The sequence below is a fragment of the Neolamprologus brichardi genome, chromosome 6 (genome assembly GCF_056152115.1).
Source record: "Neolamprologus brichardi isolate AB-2024 chromosome 6, ASM5615211v1, whole genome shotgun sequence".
NCBI classification, from domain to species: Eukaryota; Metazoa; Chordata; class Actinopteri; order Cichliformes; family Cichlidae; genus Neolamprologus; species Neolamprologus brichardi.
In genome coordinates this window covers 9,862,354-9,881,699 of record NC_142109.1, presented here as the reverse complement: position 1 = coordinate 9,881,699, position 19,346 = coordinate 9,862,354, and the positions used below count along the sequence as shown (strand labels likewise).

Genomic DNA, 19,346 nt, shown 5'->3' with positions numbered 1-19,346 from the left:
ATGATGAAGGTTAAAATAAGTTTAGTGGTCAAAACGATGGAAGCATAGAGAGAAGGAGAACGTGTTTAGAGGTCAGGTGTTTTTTGATGGTCTGTACCAGAGCTGAGTAAAGAAAAAAATCAAAGTACTGTTCTGGTACTTTCTGTGGGGGCCTCGGAGGAGAAACAGACACAGCCTCCGGTCACATGAATAGAAAATGACCTCCCTGCGTGTTTTCCTTTCGGAGCGACTCATTTGCGTTTTCCCTGCCTGTGCCGAGGCTCATTGCGTGCTCGGATTTCCATACAGGTGCGTCGGCTCCGGCTCTCGTTTGACTGTCAAAGCAGGCGCCGGTTTTTGTTTTTTTTTTTCTCTCCGCCCCCGCAAGCATCCAGCTTTACCGGGGAGGAGCGCAGAGGAGTGCCTTTACGCCGCGGAGAGCCGACACACACACACGCATATACTCACACAGCCTCCTCCCCCCACCAACTCCGTACTCATCTACCGGTGAAACGCCACCGACTCCCGGCCCTGAACGGTCCTCGCCGCCGCTGAAGCCCGGTCTGCACCCGGCAGCGCACGCACTCGAACAGCGGTCCTCTCCCCGGTAGGCCTGACGGTAAGAGCGGCTTTGTCATTCACTCGCTGTCACCACACGTTCACGACGAGGTAAATTTATGTCCTTCCTTTATGAGAGGGAGGACAGAAGCTGCTGTAAAATGGGAGGAAGACGGTGATGGGGCTGTAGCATTGCCTGTAATTAAATGATGAAGGCCTTTTCATGCACCAGTTGGCTGGTGGAGAAGCGCAGCAGGATGGATGCTGGTGGAGGAAACTGGCACCGGCAGCCGACCTACTTAGATCCATTAAAAAGATGAAGAGCAGGAGGAGGGAGACAGCTTCCAGTAGAGAGGGCTTAACCGATCCATGATTGAACTCTGGCTGTGTCTTGCTGCTGTAATGTGGCCTGGGGCAGGGTGGGGCAGGGCACAAGTAATACAAATAAGATAAGAACACGAGACCTGTTTTCTAACATTAAATATATTAAAATATCCCGAGGTGTCTTAAGAAAGAGACAAAACGCGTTTTACCCTGATTATTTACATTTAAATGGTGTAACTCGATCCTTTTTCTGGGAACAAGAGACAGAAAAATGGAAAACCTGCTCTTCTTTTAAGAAATTCGCTCTGTAACTTTGAGTTTTCCATCTCCACTAAACGAATCAGTTTATTCTTGCTCTAGTATAAACATTTTACATGTCAATAGGATTCAAATACAATGGATAAACCTAACAAAATGAGGAAAGCACAATTTTAATGTGGCCTCATATTTTCCCACTAGCGCTGTCCCATACTGCAAATTTTGGTATGATCCAATACCAAGTAAATACAGGGCCAGAATTGCCGATACCATTACCGATACTTTAACCAATAAAGGCAGCTCATGTAGGGGAGAGCAGTGTGGCATAATGTAAGAGTTGAATCATAGATTTGCCAAATGCTCGACACGTTTTAATGATCCCCAAATCACTGATTTTAAACTTTCCACAATAATGCGTTAACACAACAATAACACAACTTTAAGCTTTTTATGTATTTTGAAGACCTGGAATGTAAACGTGCTGTCTCTAAAGCAGTCACTGTTGCTGAAATTTGCTCTAGGCTATAAATAAAATAGATGCGACAGTCAACACAAAGGTTGAGACATTTTTCATAGCGCATGTTTGAAGCATATATTTTCTTTAAAAAAAGAGAATAGAAACAAAATATCAAATCCTGTTGCGCCAGTATCAATCTGATACCAGTATCAGTGTTTGTATCGATACTATCAATATTTGGATCAATCCTCCCACCTCATTAAATCAAGCCCTTTTACTTATTTTACTTCTGATCATTTTACTGCGCAGTCTCTCTGAAACCTGCTTCTCCATTATGTACATGGACACTGCAGTATGCCTAATCCCACACAAACCATCCTTCTGGAGTCAGAGGTCAACAGCCAGTAAAATCGTATTCATCCACAGCTGAAAATAGTCCTCAACCCCAGCACAATTTACACCTGTTAGAGTAATGTTTGCAAAAAGTTGTTTATTTGGTTGTTTTTTTTAAACGTGAGTTTTATTTTGAAAAATTAGAAAATAACACAACACTGGTTCTCTCTGTGCAGAGCTTATCCACGCAGTGAATTATGACTCAGAGCAGAAGTTACGTGAGGTGTGGTGAAGCGACAACAAAAAATACTCCCGCTTCAAAAAGGAGCTGGAGCAGGATCAGTCGGCTGCTTTTACTTCTTTTAGCACTCTAAAATTGGCGCAGTTGCAAAACAAAAACGAGCTTTAATCATCTGTGTAGTAGAGCTGTGTTTTTTTTCAGTCTCTGATCTGTGTGTGTGTTTGTGTGTATACACAACAGTAGCATCATGGAGGAGTGGGACATCCCACAGATGAAGCGCGAAGTGGAAAGCCTTCAGTATCAGCTGGCAATCAACAGAGAGAAATCTTCCATCACTGTCACTGAGTGAGTCCACCTGCTGCATACACACACACACACATACACACTCGTTCCCTCTCTGTTCAGTACAGCGCGCGACCCGTTGCTGACCGTACGACTCTCTCTTTCTTTTATCTTTTTTGTAGGCTGGTGAAATGGATCGAGGGATGTGTTTGTGAAGATCCATTTTTGAACCCGGAGCTCATGAGAGCCAATCCCTGGGTGGAGAAGGGCAAGTGTGTGATCCTCTAGCGGTCACACACACACACACATATATATATAAATATATACGCACACGCACACACACACACAATCACAGATGCATACAAACTGAAGGATGACGCACTGCACTAACTCACATGGTCGCTCACACACACGATCAGTGCTATCACCGCTTTTCTCTGAATGCTTTCTGTGGAGACGAGCGTATGTGTGAGTGTGCAGCACCGAGTAGCTTTCTAGAGGTTTGTTTTGATGAACAGCACCTTTTTATTGGCTCTTTACACTGTCAATCCAAATAAAGACTGTTTTGAATTTAACACGCATCGATTAAGATTCTTTCATATGATACAACAACAACAACAAGTACAGCTGAGAATGAGACAGTAGTGTGTGTGTGTGTGTGTGTGTGTGTGTGTGTGTGCGTGTGCTACAGCAGATCTCTGATGTAAACATTTCGTCTGACAGCGTTGGACATGCCCTCATTAAACCGGAACCACACGTCACTGTTGCCCACTGCTGTCCCCATAGATAGATCTGCTCTCTTCTCACCTGCGGAGACACAAACAGGCTTTGAATGCACTCATTCGGGTCCAAGTATTTTCAGATTTGATTAAGCTGGTGGCTTTTTTCACAATAAATTAAAAAGTTCATACTTCAATTAATATAAGTTTTCCAGTCCAAATTTCTAAAACCAAAGAGTTTTCTGTCATTTCAGCTCAAACCAATGACTTTTACATCAATCAATCCCACAACAGAGCTGGTGCTGATCTGTTTAACTAGTTTAGCTCCAGTTTCACACTAAGGGTGAATTATTATTATTATTTTTTTGGATAGAGGACTTGAGGAGGTGAAAATAAGTTATGAACATCATCAGCCTTCAACTTCCAGTGGAAAATTTGCAGTTAGGCAGCAACACTGCGACACTGTTCATTTACAGTTTATTTTTAACTTGTTCTATTAGCTCTACTTTTGGTCTCCTCCTTCTCCCGAGGAGCTAAATGCTAACTACTTGCTAACAGTGGTGTCTTCCAGTGAAAACAGCCGCCTGCTGCAGTGTAAAAACGACACGATGAGAGCAGTGAGACTGAAGCCGCAAGTACAATAAAAATCTGATCCATTGGCGTGAATATCTGTGTTTCTGTGGCTCAACATAAAGCTCTGTAAAGACGATGAAAGCTGCAGGCTGATAATCATTTAATCCATGCCATCCTTTCAGTCTCACCCTGTTGTCACATTATTGCATAATTCAACTATGCACCCATCTAAAGTACTGATGCATACCGTTGACGCAACCAGATCCAAATTAGTGCTTCTCAGTCCTCTCCACAAACCGATCTAATCAAAATAAAAGTCTGGGAAGCATAACAGAGGATGTGGAGCTGTGCCTGTTTTAGTAAATAAATCCTGCTTTGACCTACAAATGACCACAGGTCTGCGTTTCCACCCTGATTACACTGCTCATCAATGCCCCTGATGGTGTGGTTTGAGGAGGGTTAGTGCTTTTAATGGGACTTTTTGGTCATACGGTAAATAAGACATGCACAGAGACATGTTACGGGTCCTGAGCTAACGATGATGCACTTTTCCAGAACTGCAGGAGGGGTGGAGATTTAATATATTCAAACAGCAGTCACAGTTGCCTCCACTGACTCAAAAGCACCAGCAGGCTCAGAAATTACCCTGAAGAGTTTTATTAGCATCCAAGGACTACAACTGCTACGTCTCAGGAAAATGTAGTAAACTGATTTTAAGGAATACTGGACATTATTATTAATGTACATTTTAGGAAATAAATATTAAGTATGTTTGTTCTATTGGCTGATGCATAAATATAAGGATCGCGCTGTGCAAAGTAGTTTATTTGGCTAACAGAGATCTGATAATAAATGCAGTGGTAACAGTGCTGGCAGTCCAGCAGCTCTGCCTGCAGGCTGCAACCAAAACGCTTAATTACCAAAGTTACGTAACACACATTAGTTGTTACCTCTGGTGCGTGTGGACCTGATGTGCTTCGAGGCATTAAGTATTAAAAAAATCAAAGCAGCCTGTGTTTTCCACATTTGAGATAAATGAAGTCAGGTACCTGTGTCTGAGGACTGCTGTGGTCTCTGGGGTTTAGGGGCAACAGCTCGACCAAAGAAATCCACCTCAGGCTGCAGGACGCAAACACAACAACAAGTGATGAGAAGGATGCAGTTAAACAGGAAGTTTCAAACGCTTTGTCCTCAATAACGAGGTCAATATCAGTGAACAATCACACACACACTCTCTCTCTCATTAGCCTAATTTCCCAGTTGTCTCCATCAGGGACTGTGACCCAGTGGCTTCTTATTAGCCTCATTCCTGCCCTCTAGAGGGAACTATTATAACTCATCTAGGCTCAGTGCAGACAGGCTGCTCCACTCTGGCTCCACCAGCAGGCACCAACTAACACCCACATGTGTGAGGAGCACAGTGACCACACCCTGAACACACAGTAGAGTCTATAACAGTAAACATGTTACCGTCAGTGGAAACTTGAGCTTTGTGTTTTTTTTCTTTTGTGCATTGCTGCGAAAAACTAAGCACACCTCATAACTCAGTAACTTTAGCAGCAATATTGAGGTTGAAGGCATTCAGTGGAGTTTGTGTATGACTCAGTGACTACAAGGTGACCATTTCCTGTGGTTGTAAAACCGCCCCAAACCATCACCCCTCCACCACCGTCCTTAACAGCTGGTGTGAGGTATTTGTGCCAATATATTACGTTTGGTTTCAGCCAGAAATACTTAATACTTTCTTCTTAATAGACAACGTTTAACCATGAAAGTGTGCCAAATGATAATCTGAGGAATTAAAGAATAATCCCAGCGGATTATTTCAGTTTTTTTAATAGGCAAACATGTTGTGCAGCTAATGTGGGGCAATCAGAAATTAGAGAAAATTTAAGATCAGTTTAGAACCAGTAAACAAAGCCTGTATGTGGTTTATAAAGCTTTCTCCTATGGTAGTGCTTCTCCTCCCCCCCGGTGTCAGCTGGTATACACTCCCACCCCCATGAACTGTATCAAAGGTTAAGAGGGGGCACTTTCAAGTTAAAAAATAACAAATAAATTATTTAAATAAAATAAAAAATAAGTGTTTTTTCTGTTTTCAGGCCAAAAATAACAACTACAAATCAGACCATATTATCAAGCAGTGTTGGTCCAGCAGCTAACAGCGCGTCAAAGTGTTTGTGCGCCTCACCCTGCTCTCCACTGTGGTCTGCTTGACGATGTTCTCCAGCCTCTGCTGGTGGTTCCTGCTTGCTTTAGGACCGGCTCTCTTTTTGTCCTCCTCTTTCTGCGTCACACAGACACGGCGCATTACAAACACGTCACGTTAATTAGCACGCGCGGGGCCAGGTGCTACGTGTGCCCGAGTCTCACCGGTGCTGGGTTTCGCAGCAGCATCAGTTGCTCGGCCCTCCTCATCTTCTCCTGCTCCATCTCTCTGCTGATGGTTTGTTTGGCCTGGTACGTCAGCTGGCGGCGCGGAGGCAGGCCTGGAAACCTCACCACCTCTTCGACGCGCCTGGAAACCCGCAGTAAACACAAACAAACAAGACGCTCGTTGTTTACACGCAGTAAACACAAATGCACTTGTGATGCAACTGACACTCGGCTGAACCCTGTTAGATGACGAACAATAACAAAAAGCTTCCACTTCTGGTGCCGTGGTTGTTGTTTTGGTTTCCCCCCCCCCCCAGAATAAAACCCAGAATCTCTCATTCTCTAAAACTTTAATCCTCTTACTGCTGATCTCTAACTCAATCCACACACACACACAAACACTCTCACTCACAGCCCTGTGGACCAATAAATACAATAAAAGCAGTCACACGGTTCAGACGGCTATTTATTGTGGAATAGCGTTATGTCAACCGTGTTATCATTAGCATCTACATCTGCAGATATCATCTTTAACATCTGAATCCATACAATTCAACAGCAGTTCTGTAACGAACAATAAAAATGAACAACACTGGTTAAACTTCATTTACTAAAATCTAGCCGCAGGTTACTTTTAAATTCATTTTTAACCGTATTAGGACATATTAGGGATTTATAAGGACACACAGTCTTCCGCGTGAAAGCAGACATCAGTTCTAGGGTTTATTTTAAATGACCTCTCCTCATCTTTCCCACTCTTCTTCCCTGCACATCTCCTCCTGCTCACAGCGTCCGACATGACCAATCGCCAACTGCGGCCAAAAAGAGAGCAGTCCAATCAAATAATCTTGTCCTGCCTGAGAGCATCCGCTGTTTGTAATGTTAAATGTTTAGATCCACGGCTGTACTCTGTGCCTTTTATGCGTGAGATATCAGAGAGTGGAGTTGTGGTGCGCTTGAGAGGGCAGGTACAGAAAGGTGTAGATCAGCAGCAGCAGCAGCAGAGCCAGCACTAGAGGCAGGCCCCAGTCGTTGGTGACCAGCACTTCGTCACAGCGAGCCTGTAGAAAGGAGCCGTCCTGGGCGTCCCGCTGCTCCTCCACACGGGCCGGCATGGCTGAGGTAACAAGCTGGTTATCCCATTCTAACTGCGGCAGGCGCCGGCATCCTCAGAATCACAAAAATGAGGGTGACTTTTAAGTAAAAGTCTCTCAAGTTAAAAATGCTCTTTTTCTTCTTTTATCCTTTCATTCCTCGACCTTTCAAAAGGCCACCTCGTCACTTACTGCCTACTAACCTAACTTAAACCCGCCCCTCCTTCCATCCTCTCCTTCGTTCACCTGCATTTAACGGTGAGGATTTACTGCTTGCTACCCTGCTTCAACCACGACCATCACACACACACACACACACGCCCACCAGGTGTTAAGGGGATTAATCTCTTAAGCCTCCATGCAGAGAACCACAGTGTGGACAAGAGCAGTGACCTTCAACACCCCTCAAACACACATCAGCTCTGCATGAGTCCAGTGTACAGTGGAGTCCAGCCAGGTGTGCGTACGTGTGCGTACGTGTGTGTGTGTACTCACGGCTCCAGCACGTAGGTGTACTGTCCCTCTGGAGTGCGGTCCTGCCTGTAAGAGAGATTGTATGCCAGCATGGTGTCGATCAGCTCACGCATCTGCTCCTTCTCTCTGCTGCTGAACAACTGTGGATTCACCTGAAAGAAGAATAAGAAACTTTGATATCATGACCCACTCACATCTATCTAAGCAGACACAGAGGCTAAAACCTGGCATTTCAGGTCCTACATTTACGATGCTTTTTGTCAAATTTAATGTTTGATGTGCAAAATTTAGGTTTATAAGATCTGCATCATAAAACCATAGATTTATTAAAAAAAAGGCATCATCATCATTGCATTCTGCACATTTTGCACAGTTTTGGAGTTTGGGCTGAACATACAGGCATGTACCAAGGTTACAATGTAAGCTTTTACATACGGGCCGTAGTTTGGGACAGATGATGTCGAGAAGCAAGGTGAGGATATCGAGGGTCAGGCTGAGCTGACTGATCCTCGCTCTGATGCTTGCTGGGGTGTCGGCCAACATGGTGGACAGAGCGTTCTTGCAGCTGAGGAGCCGGGAGGAGGCCTGGACGGGACACAATAGTGACTGATCAGCAATGATGCCTTAAAAAATTTCTTTTTAAAAAACGTGTTCTACTCCTTTTATCACTTTTTCTTCACACTGCTGCACAGGTGTGTGTAGGAGAGTCGTACCTCGTGCTGGCTGTGGGGATAGCTGATGCGGGGCACGTTCGTGTGGGCAAACAGGAAGTGAAATGTGATGGAAAGGAAGGGCAGGTATTTCATCAGAGAGAAGTTCTGCCCGTGCAGAATCACGTGGCTCAGCTTGTCTGAGAAGGCCAGCCAATCCAGCGCCTCGCACGTGCTCTGGAGGTTTGGGTCCCTCACACGCATGGACAGATAATTATCATACAGACCCTGAGGAAAAGAGGTGTAACGCAACATTACACAGTGAACCATGAACTACTTTATATTCTGGAAACTTCGAGTCAGTGCTCCTCCACAGCTTTTCTGTACTGCTCATATTAGGCACGGTTAAAGTTTCAAACATTGAGGTCAGCGTGAGTTAAGAAATCCCTGTGAGCCAAAAACTCAGAAGCCCCACCCACCTGCTTTTCAAACCTTCTGTTTATGACAAGCAACCAATCGGAAGAGAGTCGGCTTAAAGGTGCAAGAATTAAAGAAGCTCGTTTCAGACAATCGATGAGCTGAGGAGCGGCGTACGGGCCCGATATAAGATAACAAGCAACTTGAAATGAGCAGAGCAGGTCCCATAGAGTTTCCTGTATTACCTGAGAAACCTTTTCATATTCTCCACTAGACGAAGCCAGATGCAAGATGTGCTGGAACCTGTGAGCTCCACTTCCTGAACCCGGTCCGTCCTCAAACCCCTCACCGACACGTTTCCTGAAAATAATGAATAGGTCGGAAGAAGTCTGGTTTTAGATCATTTATCAGTAATTTGCAACATATTGTCCTCTACACACCTCATACACCTGCTGTACCTTTTATTTGTGCCAAAGATTTAACATTATCTTATGGCTGTTTACGATGGTCTGGCGGTCACTTGTTTTTTAGGCAATTCAGTTTTATTTATATAACACCAGCCACCTCAAGGTGCTTTATATTGTAAGGTAGAGACCCTGCAATCAAATGACCGCCTGTGAGTAAGCACTTGGCAAGAGTGGGAAGGAAAAACTCCCTTTTAGCAGGAAGAAACCTCTGGCAGAGTCAGGCTCAGGGAGGGAAAAGAAAAGACACAGTGACTCGTTTCAAGGCTTCCTACGACTTTCACCTGCTTCAACTGAAGCCTTTAAAAGACATTTTAATACTAAGCTCAGTTCATATGCGCTATGATTATCTTCAAGGTTTATCTATTTATTTAGTGATATTTGCATAATTTTCACACCCATAGGTGTGAATTGTCGTCTCTCTCTCTGTGTTAGCCCTGTGACAGACTGCTGAGCTGTCTCGGGGAACTCGCCGTACCGTTTTGTACGTGGTAACTGGAAGATTTCCTGCCACAGATGGAACAAGCCTTTGTTCTGGTCCTTCTGCCCCACAGAGATGCTCTGAATCGTCTTGCTGTCCAGCTGCTTGACGCCACGACTATGAAGGAACTGGACAGAAGCACAAACACATGTTTACACCGAATTCTTCACACTGGCTGTGCATCTGCCGGGCTTTCCTTCTCAGCCGCGCCACCCACCTGCAGCGTGTTGATGCAGGACCGGATGTCGTTGTCGGTCTTCTCGCACAGTGACATCAGGGTGCCCGTGTCTGCCTTCAGCCCCTGGCGGAGTGAGATCTGCAAACAGCGATTTCGTTTAAACAGGGATCAGCAGCGCGTGTCGAGATGTGTGCGTGCATCTGTGACTATGCTGACCTCTGCCAGTCTCTGTGTCAGGCGGGAAGGCTGAGTCTGTGGGAAAGCCAGGAGGAAAGCCTGCTGCCTGAGAGGCCGGAGAGCTGGGACATAACTTAAAAAGAAACAGATGACTTTAAAACGATAAAGAAGTAAAAATAAAGTAAAAACAAATAACAGGTATTCACAGTTCCCACTCTGCTGTTAATGCCACAGTTTCTCTTACAGGTCGTTACAGATGCAGATGATTGGTCGCAGTAGGATGGACTCCCTCTTCTTCTTCTTCTTCGCCGTCTCCGTGCCAGCCTCACCCCCGTGTCCGTCTTTCCTGTTTAGAACTGCCAGCAGTATGTTGATGGCGGCCTGCAGAGCACATCAGAGGGCAAAGCATTAAGAACGGCTGCGGTCATTTAGCTGCTCTTTACCAATTTAAAGCAGGAGTGTACCGCAGGTGCTCCGTCAATCTCATCGATAATGAGGCAGTTCGGCCTCTCATTGGCTCCCAAAACGGACTTCATCTGTGTCGCTGTGTCGATGCGTTTCTGGAACACCTCGGCGCTGCGATCGTCACTGCACAAACGTCAACAACGCCAAGTGAGGTTGTGAAGAAGGAGGATGACAGTAAACCTGCCATCTCCATGATTTACTGCCACTATCTGCTCACTTATTATTATTGTGCCTAACCTGGCATTGATTTCAACCACGTTGTACCCAGCATGCTTTGCAATGACATGAGCCAGGGTGGTCTTCCCCAAACCTGGAGGACCGGATAGCAACGCCACCTGGAGAGAGGCCAAAATAAATCACACCGTGTGTAAAAGCCAGGTAATCAAATGCAAACAGATGTGACAGATGTGCAGCTTTTAGACCTTAAATTTGGGTCGTTTGTACTGGTCCAGCTCTGCCTCCAGCAGCTCCTCGGTCACCTCAATCTTGCTCTTGAAGCGATTTTGATTCTGATTTCCTTGATTGGGTTTAAATGCGTTCTGATTGGCAGCCTGTCTGTCGGATCGAGCAGGGCGGGACTTCCTCTCTCTTCCAAACACTACGGTGTCCCACAGCTTCAGCCACTTGAGCAGACAGCGGTTGGTGAACTGAACGACACGAGACGCGCCACATCAACAAGCCGCCTCCACAAAGACTTTCGAATAAGCCTTCCTCACACAGAAACACTGCACATCACTTACATCGTCGCTGAGCAGCTCTGTGTAGTGACGCGGTGAAAATCTGTCCACCCACAGCCGAGATGCTCGGCCCTCTGTGTCCTCTGGATCCTCGTTTTCTTCATCTTCTGGGTTTTCAGACTCAACTAACGCGTCATTTACACTGCTGGAATGTGACAAACACAAAAACGCAGTTAAAACTCCTGCTCGTGTATGTAAACTCAGTCTTGATGTGTCTCACTGTGTCATAGTCTCCAGTGTCCTGAGCTTTTCCTAGTGTCAGTTTGTGTTTTGTACCTTTTTCCAGTTTCCTGAAAAAAACATCTGCTTTACTTTTCCCCCTGCTTTTCTGAATTTTCTGTTTTGATGGTCCCTGCCCTCTGAAAATGGCGTGGTTCTCTTGGCCTCATCAGGTGGTGACCTCCAGCTTGCACTAGGGTGGTTTGAAAATGAGTGTGAAGCGGCCGGGGTGAAAATCAGCACCTTCACGTCAGAAAGCTGGTGATTTAGTGGTCGCTCTCTGTTGCTGCCCTCACCTACAGACTTTAGTGACCAAAAGAATGAGATTGTGGATATTAGAGGGGGAAATGAGCTTCTTCCAACAGGTGGCTTGATGCTCCCTTAGAGATGGGGTGAGGAGTTCAGTTGTACAGGTCAAAGCAGAGTGGTTACTCCTCCGCATCAAAAGGAGCCTGTTGATGTGGTTTGGGTATATCAGACTGTGAGAAGACCTCGGGCCAGAGCCAGGACAGGCTGGAGAAATGATGTCTCTTGGTTTCCCCCCAGGCGAGCTGGAAGAGGTGGCTGGGGAGACTGATACGGATAAGCGGCAGATAATGGATGGATGGATCACACAGCACTTATTCTGTGCACTTCAACCACTCCATCTTCCTCATATCACACGACCCATATAGAATCACAAACTACATAACGTGCTTGTGTTTGGACTGTGAGAAAAAGGCTGAGGAAACCCACTCAGGGACATCAGCTGGGATGTAAACCAAGAACTTGCTGTGAGGCGACACCGCTAACCACTCCACCACTCACGCCATCTTATCAGTCTCAGCGGTTGTGAGGTTTTCTGTTTTTGTTATTTTACAACCAGCCCAGTCTGTGTCTTCTTTTGAGCCCCACATGAGTGTGTTGATGTCTGTGAGTGAAACAGGAAGTGAGTTACCTGGCTAACAGCTCTGTAAGACGCTGCGATTCCTCCACAACCTGTTGGTGGCGCTGCAAGATTTCAAAGGAACACGAGACATTGATGTGACTTTACAATAATTGTATGTTCTGCTATTAATGTAAGAGCTACAGCGCCTACATTATATCACACATTTTCAAATGAATTATATTTATAGGCTTTTGTCACACTGGAAATCTAAACGCTCTTATTCTTAGATCTTCCAAAATGAGACGAGCAGATGAAAAGTCCCTCTATTACGTGCTGTAGCTATGAGAGCTGTACATGTAGAAAAACTGCTAAGTAAGCTGCTCTTCTATATCTCCCAGTCCTTCAACTTAGCCCCTGTTGTGCAGAATAAAAAAGTTAACAATGACAAAGTGAAGCAGAGCGTTAAAAAGCATGAAAGCTGTCCACTGAAGCTGCGCTTTGTGTTCTTCATTCATGCTTCTTTGAGCTTTGAGGAAAACTGATGCTGCGACAACTGAATATGTGAAGATTATTTCTTGGGTTTCTTCATCTTCTTATTAGCATTTAGCCATTAGATTAACACAGAACACTAGCCAATCAGAGTTAGGGTCGGGACTTCGTGGTTTCAAGTAGCGTGATGATGAGATTTCTTAATTTGCTTTTAAGTTTATACTTTAAGCACATCTAAGGTCATCTTTGAGGTCAATATTAATTCTATTAATAGATTTCAATATAAATCCACATTTTTTAAATTAACACAATTTTAGTGGATAAAAAATATTCTTGGTAGATGCACTTTTTAACACTGGGTGCAGGGAAGGTAATGAGTCACTCACCCTGTCTGCTTCTTGCTCTCTCAGCAGTCCTATCGGCACTGCCAGCAGCCCCAGTCCACCCTGGGAGTTTGGTACTATTCTGGAGTCTGCTGTCTAAAGAGACACATGGAAATGTAGAGAGAAATAGAAATATTAACCAAACTCTGGAAGCTGCAGCTGCTGCACATGCTGCCTGTGCGACATTCAGCCTCACGGATAAATAACCGGGGGGCGTTTAACCTTTGTCTCTGCGTTCTCTTTCTGTCGGAGGTAGACCCGATTCCCAGACGAGTCCGTCACGCTGATGTAGTCTCCCTCTAAAGGAGGTCGCTTCAGCACATGCAGGGATGCCGGCGCCGCTGTGGGAGGTCGCTGTGGAGTCAGTGGAATCTCAGCAAAGCCGCTGATATCCAGCACAGCAGGGGTAGAGCTGGAACACAAAACATGTTCAGATGTCTCAGATTTATATTAAAGGCTGAAATCACGTTTTTGTACAATTATGATTTTAAAATAACAATTTTATCGTGCAGGTTATTGTTATGCTCATCTCCACGTACAACAATCGCATCAAGGACAAAAACAGAAACTGCTTAAATATGATGGAAAAAAGACGACTGCATTCAGCACCAGCTACATCTGCTCCTCAGGCACCTGTGCGCCGCTGTGCCCCCAGCAATACTCGCCACTTTGCTTCAAATGACTGTCATGTATTGTTTTTAAGTGCATCTTACTTGTGTGTGAGTTTCTGCATTAAAATTTATTTCCGCTAGAAATGTTTGGGATTTTTAGGAACATCTTTTTGCTCCGGTATCAATTGAAAGAGATGCAGATGAATGTTAATATAATACATGTTCATTATTGATCTCAATACAATAGTTCAATAAAATCGCCACAGTATAACAAAGCAAATGAGCTCAATAAGTAAAAATCAAGGTAAAAATAAAACATAAATAAATAAAACACATTGAAGGTGTCTCTGAGTAAAACAGGTCAATAAATTCAATGATACTAAACAAATCATTTAAAAAAACGTACCTGATGGCGTGAGAGGGCTCATAGTGCTCTGGAGAGGATGGCGGTGTGATGTCATCACTCAATGATGGGACTTTGCTCTCTTGAACTTGTGATGCGTTGAACAATCGCTTGACCACGCCGACGTCCTGCTTTTGTCGCTTTGCCTTTGGAGCTGAAAGAGGCAGGCTTAGATTAAAGCTGCAAATTAGACAGGTGTAAAATACAGGTGCACCCTGAGGGTGAACTCACTGATGGGCTGATTGTCCAGCAGGTGCTCTATATCCGAGATGTCGTCTCCTGGACCCTGAATGGGGCGTTTCCCCGGCTGGCAAGTTTCCTCTACAATGTTAAAGCACACATAAAATCATACATTAATTACTTCCTGGAGACTTAACCCTAACTTTATCTATCTTCACTTTATCACCACCATCCTCCTGAGCCTGACCAATTTGACCAGTATGGCTGTTTGCTGATCAGCTGACAAATGAAGAGGATGAAGAAGTGGGAGAAACATCCTTCAACCATGTTATAGGTGTTGAAGTTGCAAAATCTGTACTCAGAGGGCGCTCTGCAACTTCCCTGTTCCCAGCATGTTTATATAGCCACAACCAGCCAGCTGAGCAGTCCATCTTTATTGGGTCACGGGGGTTGGAGACAGAGAGCACTCACATGTACAATTTAAAATGAACCAAACTGCATGTCTTTGGACTTTGTCAACCAGTTCTCGTGTTATCGCATTTCAGAATTTATTTTATATTCTACTCTGGTTTATAAATGTAACAATACATACAAATAATACAGTTTGACAAAGGGTTAGGTATTGTATATAGCTATAAATAAGTATGAATGAATGATATCAGAATCATGAACAACTGTACCACTGTGTGGTAAATGATTACTTTAAACTCTTCTCATTAATATGGGGAATTATTAGGGATAATAATGGAGCAGATTACATGCAATTTCTGATGTGTGGAGCCTGTTTCATCAGAATAGACAAAGGACTAAACAAAGAATTTAGTTATAAGTCTTATTCAAATACCACATAGTATGTATAATCATGGAGTTCACACACCCTTTGAGGGAATAATAAACCAAACAGAGACAAAAGTCAGCATTTGCTTGGATGTATAGTCCTGAACAGAACAGCACCATCAGTGAGGTGTCAGAGGCGTCCAAATTAGTTTTGCTGGATGATGATAACGTTAACTTCACTTGATTTATCTGGTGTTGCTAGTCCGGTTTCCTTTGCAGTTATCTGCTGGTGTAGGAGCATCTGAAACTGTGACACCAAGAAACTGAATAGGTTGACTGGGAAGGCCAAGGCTGTGCTGGGGAGTCACTGGTCTGGTTGAAATGACCAAAATGCATAAGAAAAAGAGCATTCAGACCACTTTTTTCCTTCATTTTTCATAGCATAGCTTCAACAAGGTGATGGAAACATTCCTTAGAGATTTTGGTCCATATTGACATGAAAGCATCGCAGCTGCTGCAGATTTGTCAGCTGTAGATCGATGATGAGAATCTCGTGTTCCACCTCAAGCTATTGGATTGCAGAGAGGCCATTCGAATGCAGAGAACTCGCTGCCATGTTCAAGAAACCGGTTTGAGAGCATCTGTGCTTTTGTGGTAAGTTGTGTTATCTTGCCAGGAGCAGACATCAGATGATGTGCATACCATAGTCATAAAGGGATGGACATGGTCAGCAACAACACTCAGATTTGCTGTGGTGTTTAAATTATACTCAGAAGTATGCCAAGAAAATATACCACACTACATTTCACATTCACCAGCCTTAATCATGGATGGATCTATGTTTGTCTATGTTTATGAGTAAATTCTGGCCCTATAATTTGAACACAGCAACTGAAGTCACAGCAGAGAACATTTTTCCAGTCTTCTACTCTCCAGTTATGGTGAGCCCGTGTGAAGTGCAGCCTCATTTTCCCGTTATTAGTTCACAGAAGTGAAGTCTGCTGTAGCACATCTGCATCAAGGTTTGATGCAGATCTGCAGAGATTCTCTTCTGCATACCTTGTTGTAATAAGTTGTTACTTGTATTATTGTTATCTCCCTATCAGCTCAGAGCAGTCCCCCATCTCCTCTGACCTCTGGCATCAAAAAGGCACAGAGAAAACTGCCACTGGGTATTTTCTCTTTTTGGGCCATTCTCTGTAAACCCTAAATATGGCTGTGCAGGAAATCCCCAGTAGATCAGCCGTTTCTGAAATACATGACCGTGTTTACTAGCTGGTTAGATATGTGTGTTCACATATCTACACATATACTGTATATTAATAACCTATTTTTGACTTTTATAAAGTCACAGCTACACATATCTACATGTGTGCGTTCACATATCTACATATACGGGTGAAATCTTATTTGCAAACTCTACTTTTTATTGCACCTGTACAGATATCTCAAACTCTAGCTTTATTATATTTATTATTTTTTCTTTATCTTGTGCTATTATGTTGTAGCTTGAATGTATGCACTTCTATTTCTTTTTATTCTACCCGGAGTCTGTTTGTGTTGCGTTTTGCTCTATCCGAACACAGCTTTCCCAGAGATCCTGAAAGCCATTTAAACGCACCTCAAGAGCCGCACTGTTCAAAAGCATAGCAGCCCTAAATTAAGTCTACTCTAAACAAAAACTCCACTTTTCTACGACGGTTTCCGAGAAGCAGCTCGGCGATTTAACAGTTGAATCACAGGCTAGCTACCCTTTGGGTAACTTGAGTGTTTTGGACTCACCCTCCATCTCAGCCAGCACCTCCAGCTCGTCGGCAAACTGCTCCTCGAAGTCGTCGTGTACCTCGAACAGTTCATCGTATTCGTCCATTTTGCCTGGTCCGATAAAACCCGAGACACGGCGGCTAAATAATCAGGAAAAATATATTTCCCCCGATAACTTCTTTCTCAGCTTCGACAGTAGCTTTGGCACAGTCAAGTTCCCGGCAAATTTTTTGTTGTGAAGTATTACATCCGGGTAACTCCGTTGCCATCACTCCTGATTGGCTATCGCAGTTCTTTCCTATTTCCCGTCATGCACTACTTGGCTAAATGATCTGAATAACTAAAAAAAATGCAGACATTTCCCTGTAACAGTGTGACTAAATGTGTGCCAAGCTGCCTCCCTTAAAGCAGAATCGTTTCAATTTCAAATAGATAAACTTTGTTTCTGCTTGTTTGACCAGAGGGTGGCGCTGTCACTTCTCTTTAGTGACTTTGTGTTCATTTCCTGCCGGATTCAAATCATATTTTTTTTGCGCATATACCTTTGAAGTTGCTTCTTTGACATTTTAATTTGGATTAATTTGGAAAGTTTTCTCTTGAATTAACATCAACTAACTCTGCACATATTTAGTTAAAATGCTGTCAAACTGGCAAGTATTCCAATAAAATGCACTAGTGCTGTCATCAAAGTCTATCTCCCAGCCCTAGAGGAGATTTTCTTTATTCATCACTATATTATTAATGTTGTTGACACAGACCTCTATGCACACCAGTTATTCTTATCGCTTTTACCAATACCACATATGATGTTGCACATGATAATATTGTATATTAATAAGTTATTTTTGATTTTATAAGGTCATACTTCCACTGTAAACAATGCACTGTACTGTTAAAACTCATGAAACACAAGTTATAACATCCACATGTGAATATTACAAATAATAGACCTTCTGATATCTTCTTATAATTTTTTTCTATGCGTTTTCTCAGTTTGCTGCTTTTTTACCACCAAAAGCTTGATACAAACTGCAAACAAATTTACATCAAGTGGAAACTTAATTAAGTGATATTTTCTTAAAACGTGACTGGTGGGCTTTCTGTTACCTGTTGCTGTGTGTTTTGCGAGTGTGAGAGTGGGGTTTTGTGTGGCTCTGTGTGAGAGAGAGATTAATGATGATGGTGTGCGTGACGTCAGGCCGTCTCCATCATCGCCATCTGCTCCTTATAGCGGACAAACACCGGCCGGCAGTGTGTGACACTGAGTTAATTTCACATCAGGGAGCACAAAAGCAAGACCGATAAACTCTCCCTGACACCCACTCTTGGACTTCTCCATCCTTTCATGCTGTCACCGATGAAAAATGTACAGGTGTGCTCAGAGAAAAGGCTTTTTCACTGTGAGGCCAGCAAAAGCAAACATGTCAGAAAGCATAGCTACAAACAAGTGTGTGAAACAGTAAAGGTCAGAACTCTTCATACAGCGCTGGCTGATGAAACAAAGGTAGAGAAAAATAAACACTAAAATTGAAAAATACATGTATTTGAGAAAAAATAGAGCTTTTAAAAACTGCAGTCAGGTCTGTATGATTTTTGAAAATTAAACATCTTTTCTCTAAACCACCTCAGTAGAGTTTATGTAGTTAATCAAAGATGTACAGACTAACACAATTTGACTGATAATTTGATTGTTTTTAATTCTTGGATGAAGTCTCACCATAAACTGTTTCCTTCACTGAAATGCTCTGCAGTCCTTAACTGCAGCCGCCATAAGCTGCTGCTCATTTGTGGTTTTCTCAGCATTCAGTTTTCGGTTTAATAACTGAGACGTATTCTCTATTTATATGACTCATAATTTATGGCCACTTATCATACCTCCAGATCTATTTTATGTCACACGCTCTTTGTCTTTCCACATCATTCATCATAATTTAGTTGTCTTCTGTGGTCTTTCGGACGTTCTTGGTGCTGCAGAGCATTCCTTCTTTTTGAAAATGAACCAGATAGTTGATTTGGTCACTTGTAAAGTTTTTGTCATCTCTTTTTCTTTTGGTTCATTTTGGATTTTAAACCTAACGATGGCCTGCTTCACTTGCATCAACATCTCTCTGGACCTCACATCAAGAATTCCAGTAAACAGCTACCAAATGCAAGTTCTGCTTTTTGTATCAACTCTTTCTATATACTTAATGTATCATGAATTAGCAAAAGAGCAGATTTCACCTGGCCATTAAGCTGTTTCTCAGTCAATTGTCCCATTAAGTTTCAGCCTCTGAAAATGGGGACTGTGAATTAAAAACACCTGTAATTCGACCTGCTCTACCTCCTGAGCTATAACCACCCGATGTCTGCATTTATGTACCCAGTATAAATAAATAAATGACAGCACAGTGGAGAGCAGACAGGAAGAGACAG

At 43.5% G+C, this 19,346-nt stretch overlaps 2 protein-coding genes across 2 annotated transcripts; one reads left to right on the top strand and one right to left on the bottom strand.

The window, feature by feature from the left end:
• Positions 1 to 277: 277 nt before the first annotated feature.
• gng13a (guanine nucleotide binding protein (G protein), gamma 13a) lies at positions 278 to 3,007 on the top strand. The gene is made up of 3 exons (XM_006796147.3): positions 278 to 598; positions 2,391 to 2,495; positions 2,615 to 3,007. Exons 2-3 carry the CDS (start codon positions 2,398 to 2,400, stop codon positions 2,718 to 2,720), a joined length of 204 nt encoding a protein of 67 aa, XP_006796210.1. The 5' UTR covers positions 278 to 598; positions 2,391 to 2,397; the 3' UTR covers positions 2,721 to 3,007.
• On the bottom strand, positions 2,762 to 17,172 carry chtf18 (CTF18, chromosome transmission fidelity factor 18 homolog (S. cerevisiae)). The gene is made up of 22 exons (XM_087841643.1): positions 16,950 to 17,172; positions 14,442 to 14,531; positions 14,214 to 14,364; positions 13,419 to 13,608; positions 13,200 to 13,292; positions 12,394 to 12,446; positions 11,241 to 11,382; positions 10,923 to 11,147; positions 10,738 to 10,835; positions 10,500 to 10,623; positions 10,280 to 10,416; positions 10,075 to 10,168; positions 9,898 to 9,996; positions 9,678 to 9,808; positions 8,981 to 9,095; positions 8,382 to 8,606; positions 8,104 to 8,253; positions 7,690 to 7,820; positions 6,098 to 6,242; positions 5,916 to 6,011; positions 4,774 to 4,843; positions 2,762 to 3,239 (listed from the first exon to the last, which is right to left on the bottom strand). The coding sequence occupies exons 1-22, from the start codon at positions 17,035 to 17,037 to the stop codon at positions 3,118 to 3,120; spliced, it is 2,769 nt and encodes a 922-aa protein (XP_087697769.1). The 5' UTR covers positions 17,038 to 17,172; the 3' UTR covers positions 2,762 to 3,117.
• Between the last annotated feature and the right edge of the window lie 2,174 nt (positions 17,173 to 19,346).

Excerpts from the sequence above, each read along its gene's own strand:
- chtf18 (XM_087841643.1), bottom strand. The coding sequence starts at position 17,037 with ATGGACGAATACGATGAACTGTTCGAGGTACACGACGACTTCGAGGAG. Across the intron at positions 10,624-10,737 it reads GTGGTTGAAATCAATGCCAG|TGACGATCGCAGCGCCGAGG; the intron begins GTTAGGCACAAT and ends ACGTTTGTGCAG. Across the intron at positions 8,607-8,980 it reads AATATGAAAAGGTTTCTCAG|GGTCTGTATGATAATTATCT; the intron begins GTAATACAGGAA and ends TCTTTTCCTCAG.
- gng13a (XM_006796147.3), top strand. The coding sequence starts at position 2,398 with ATGGAGGAGTGGGACATCCCACAGATGAAGCGCGAAGTGGAAAGCCTT. Across the intron at positions 2,496-2,614 it reads TCTTCCATCACTGTCACTGA|GCTGGTGAAATGGATCGAGG; the intron begins GTGAGTCCACCT and ends TCTTTTTTGTAG.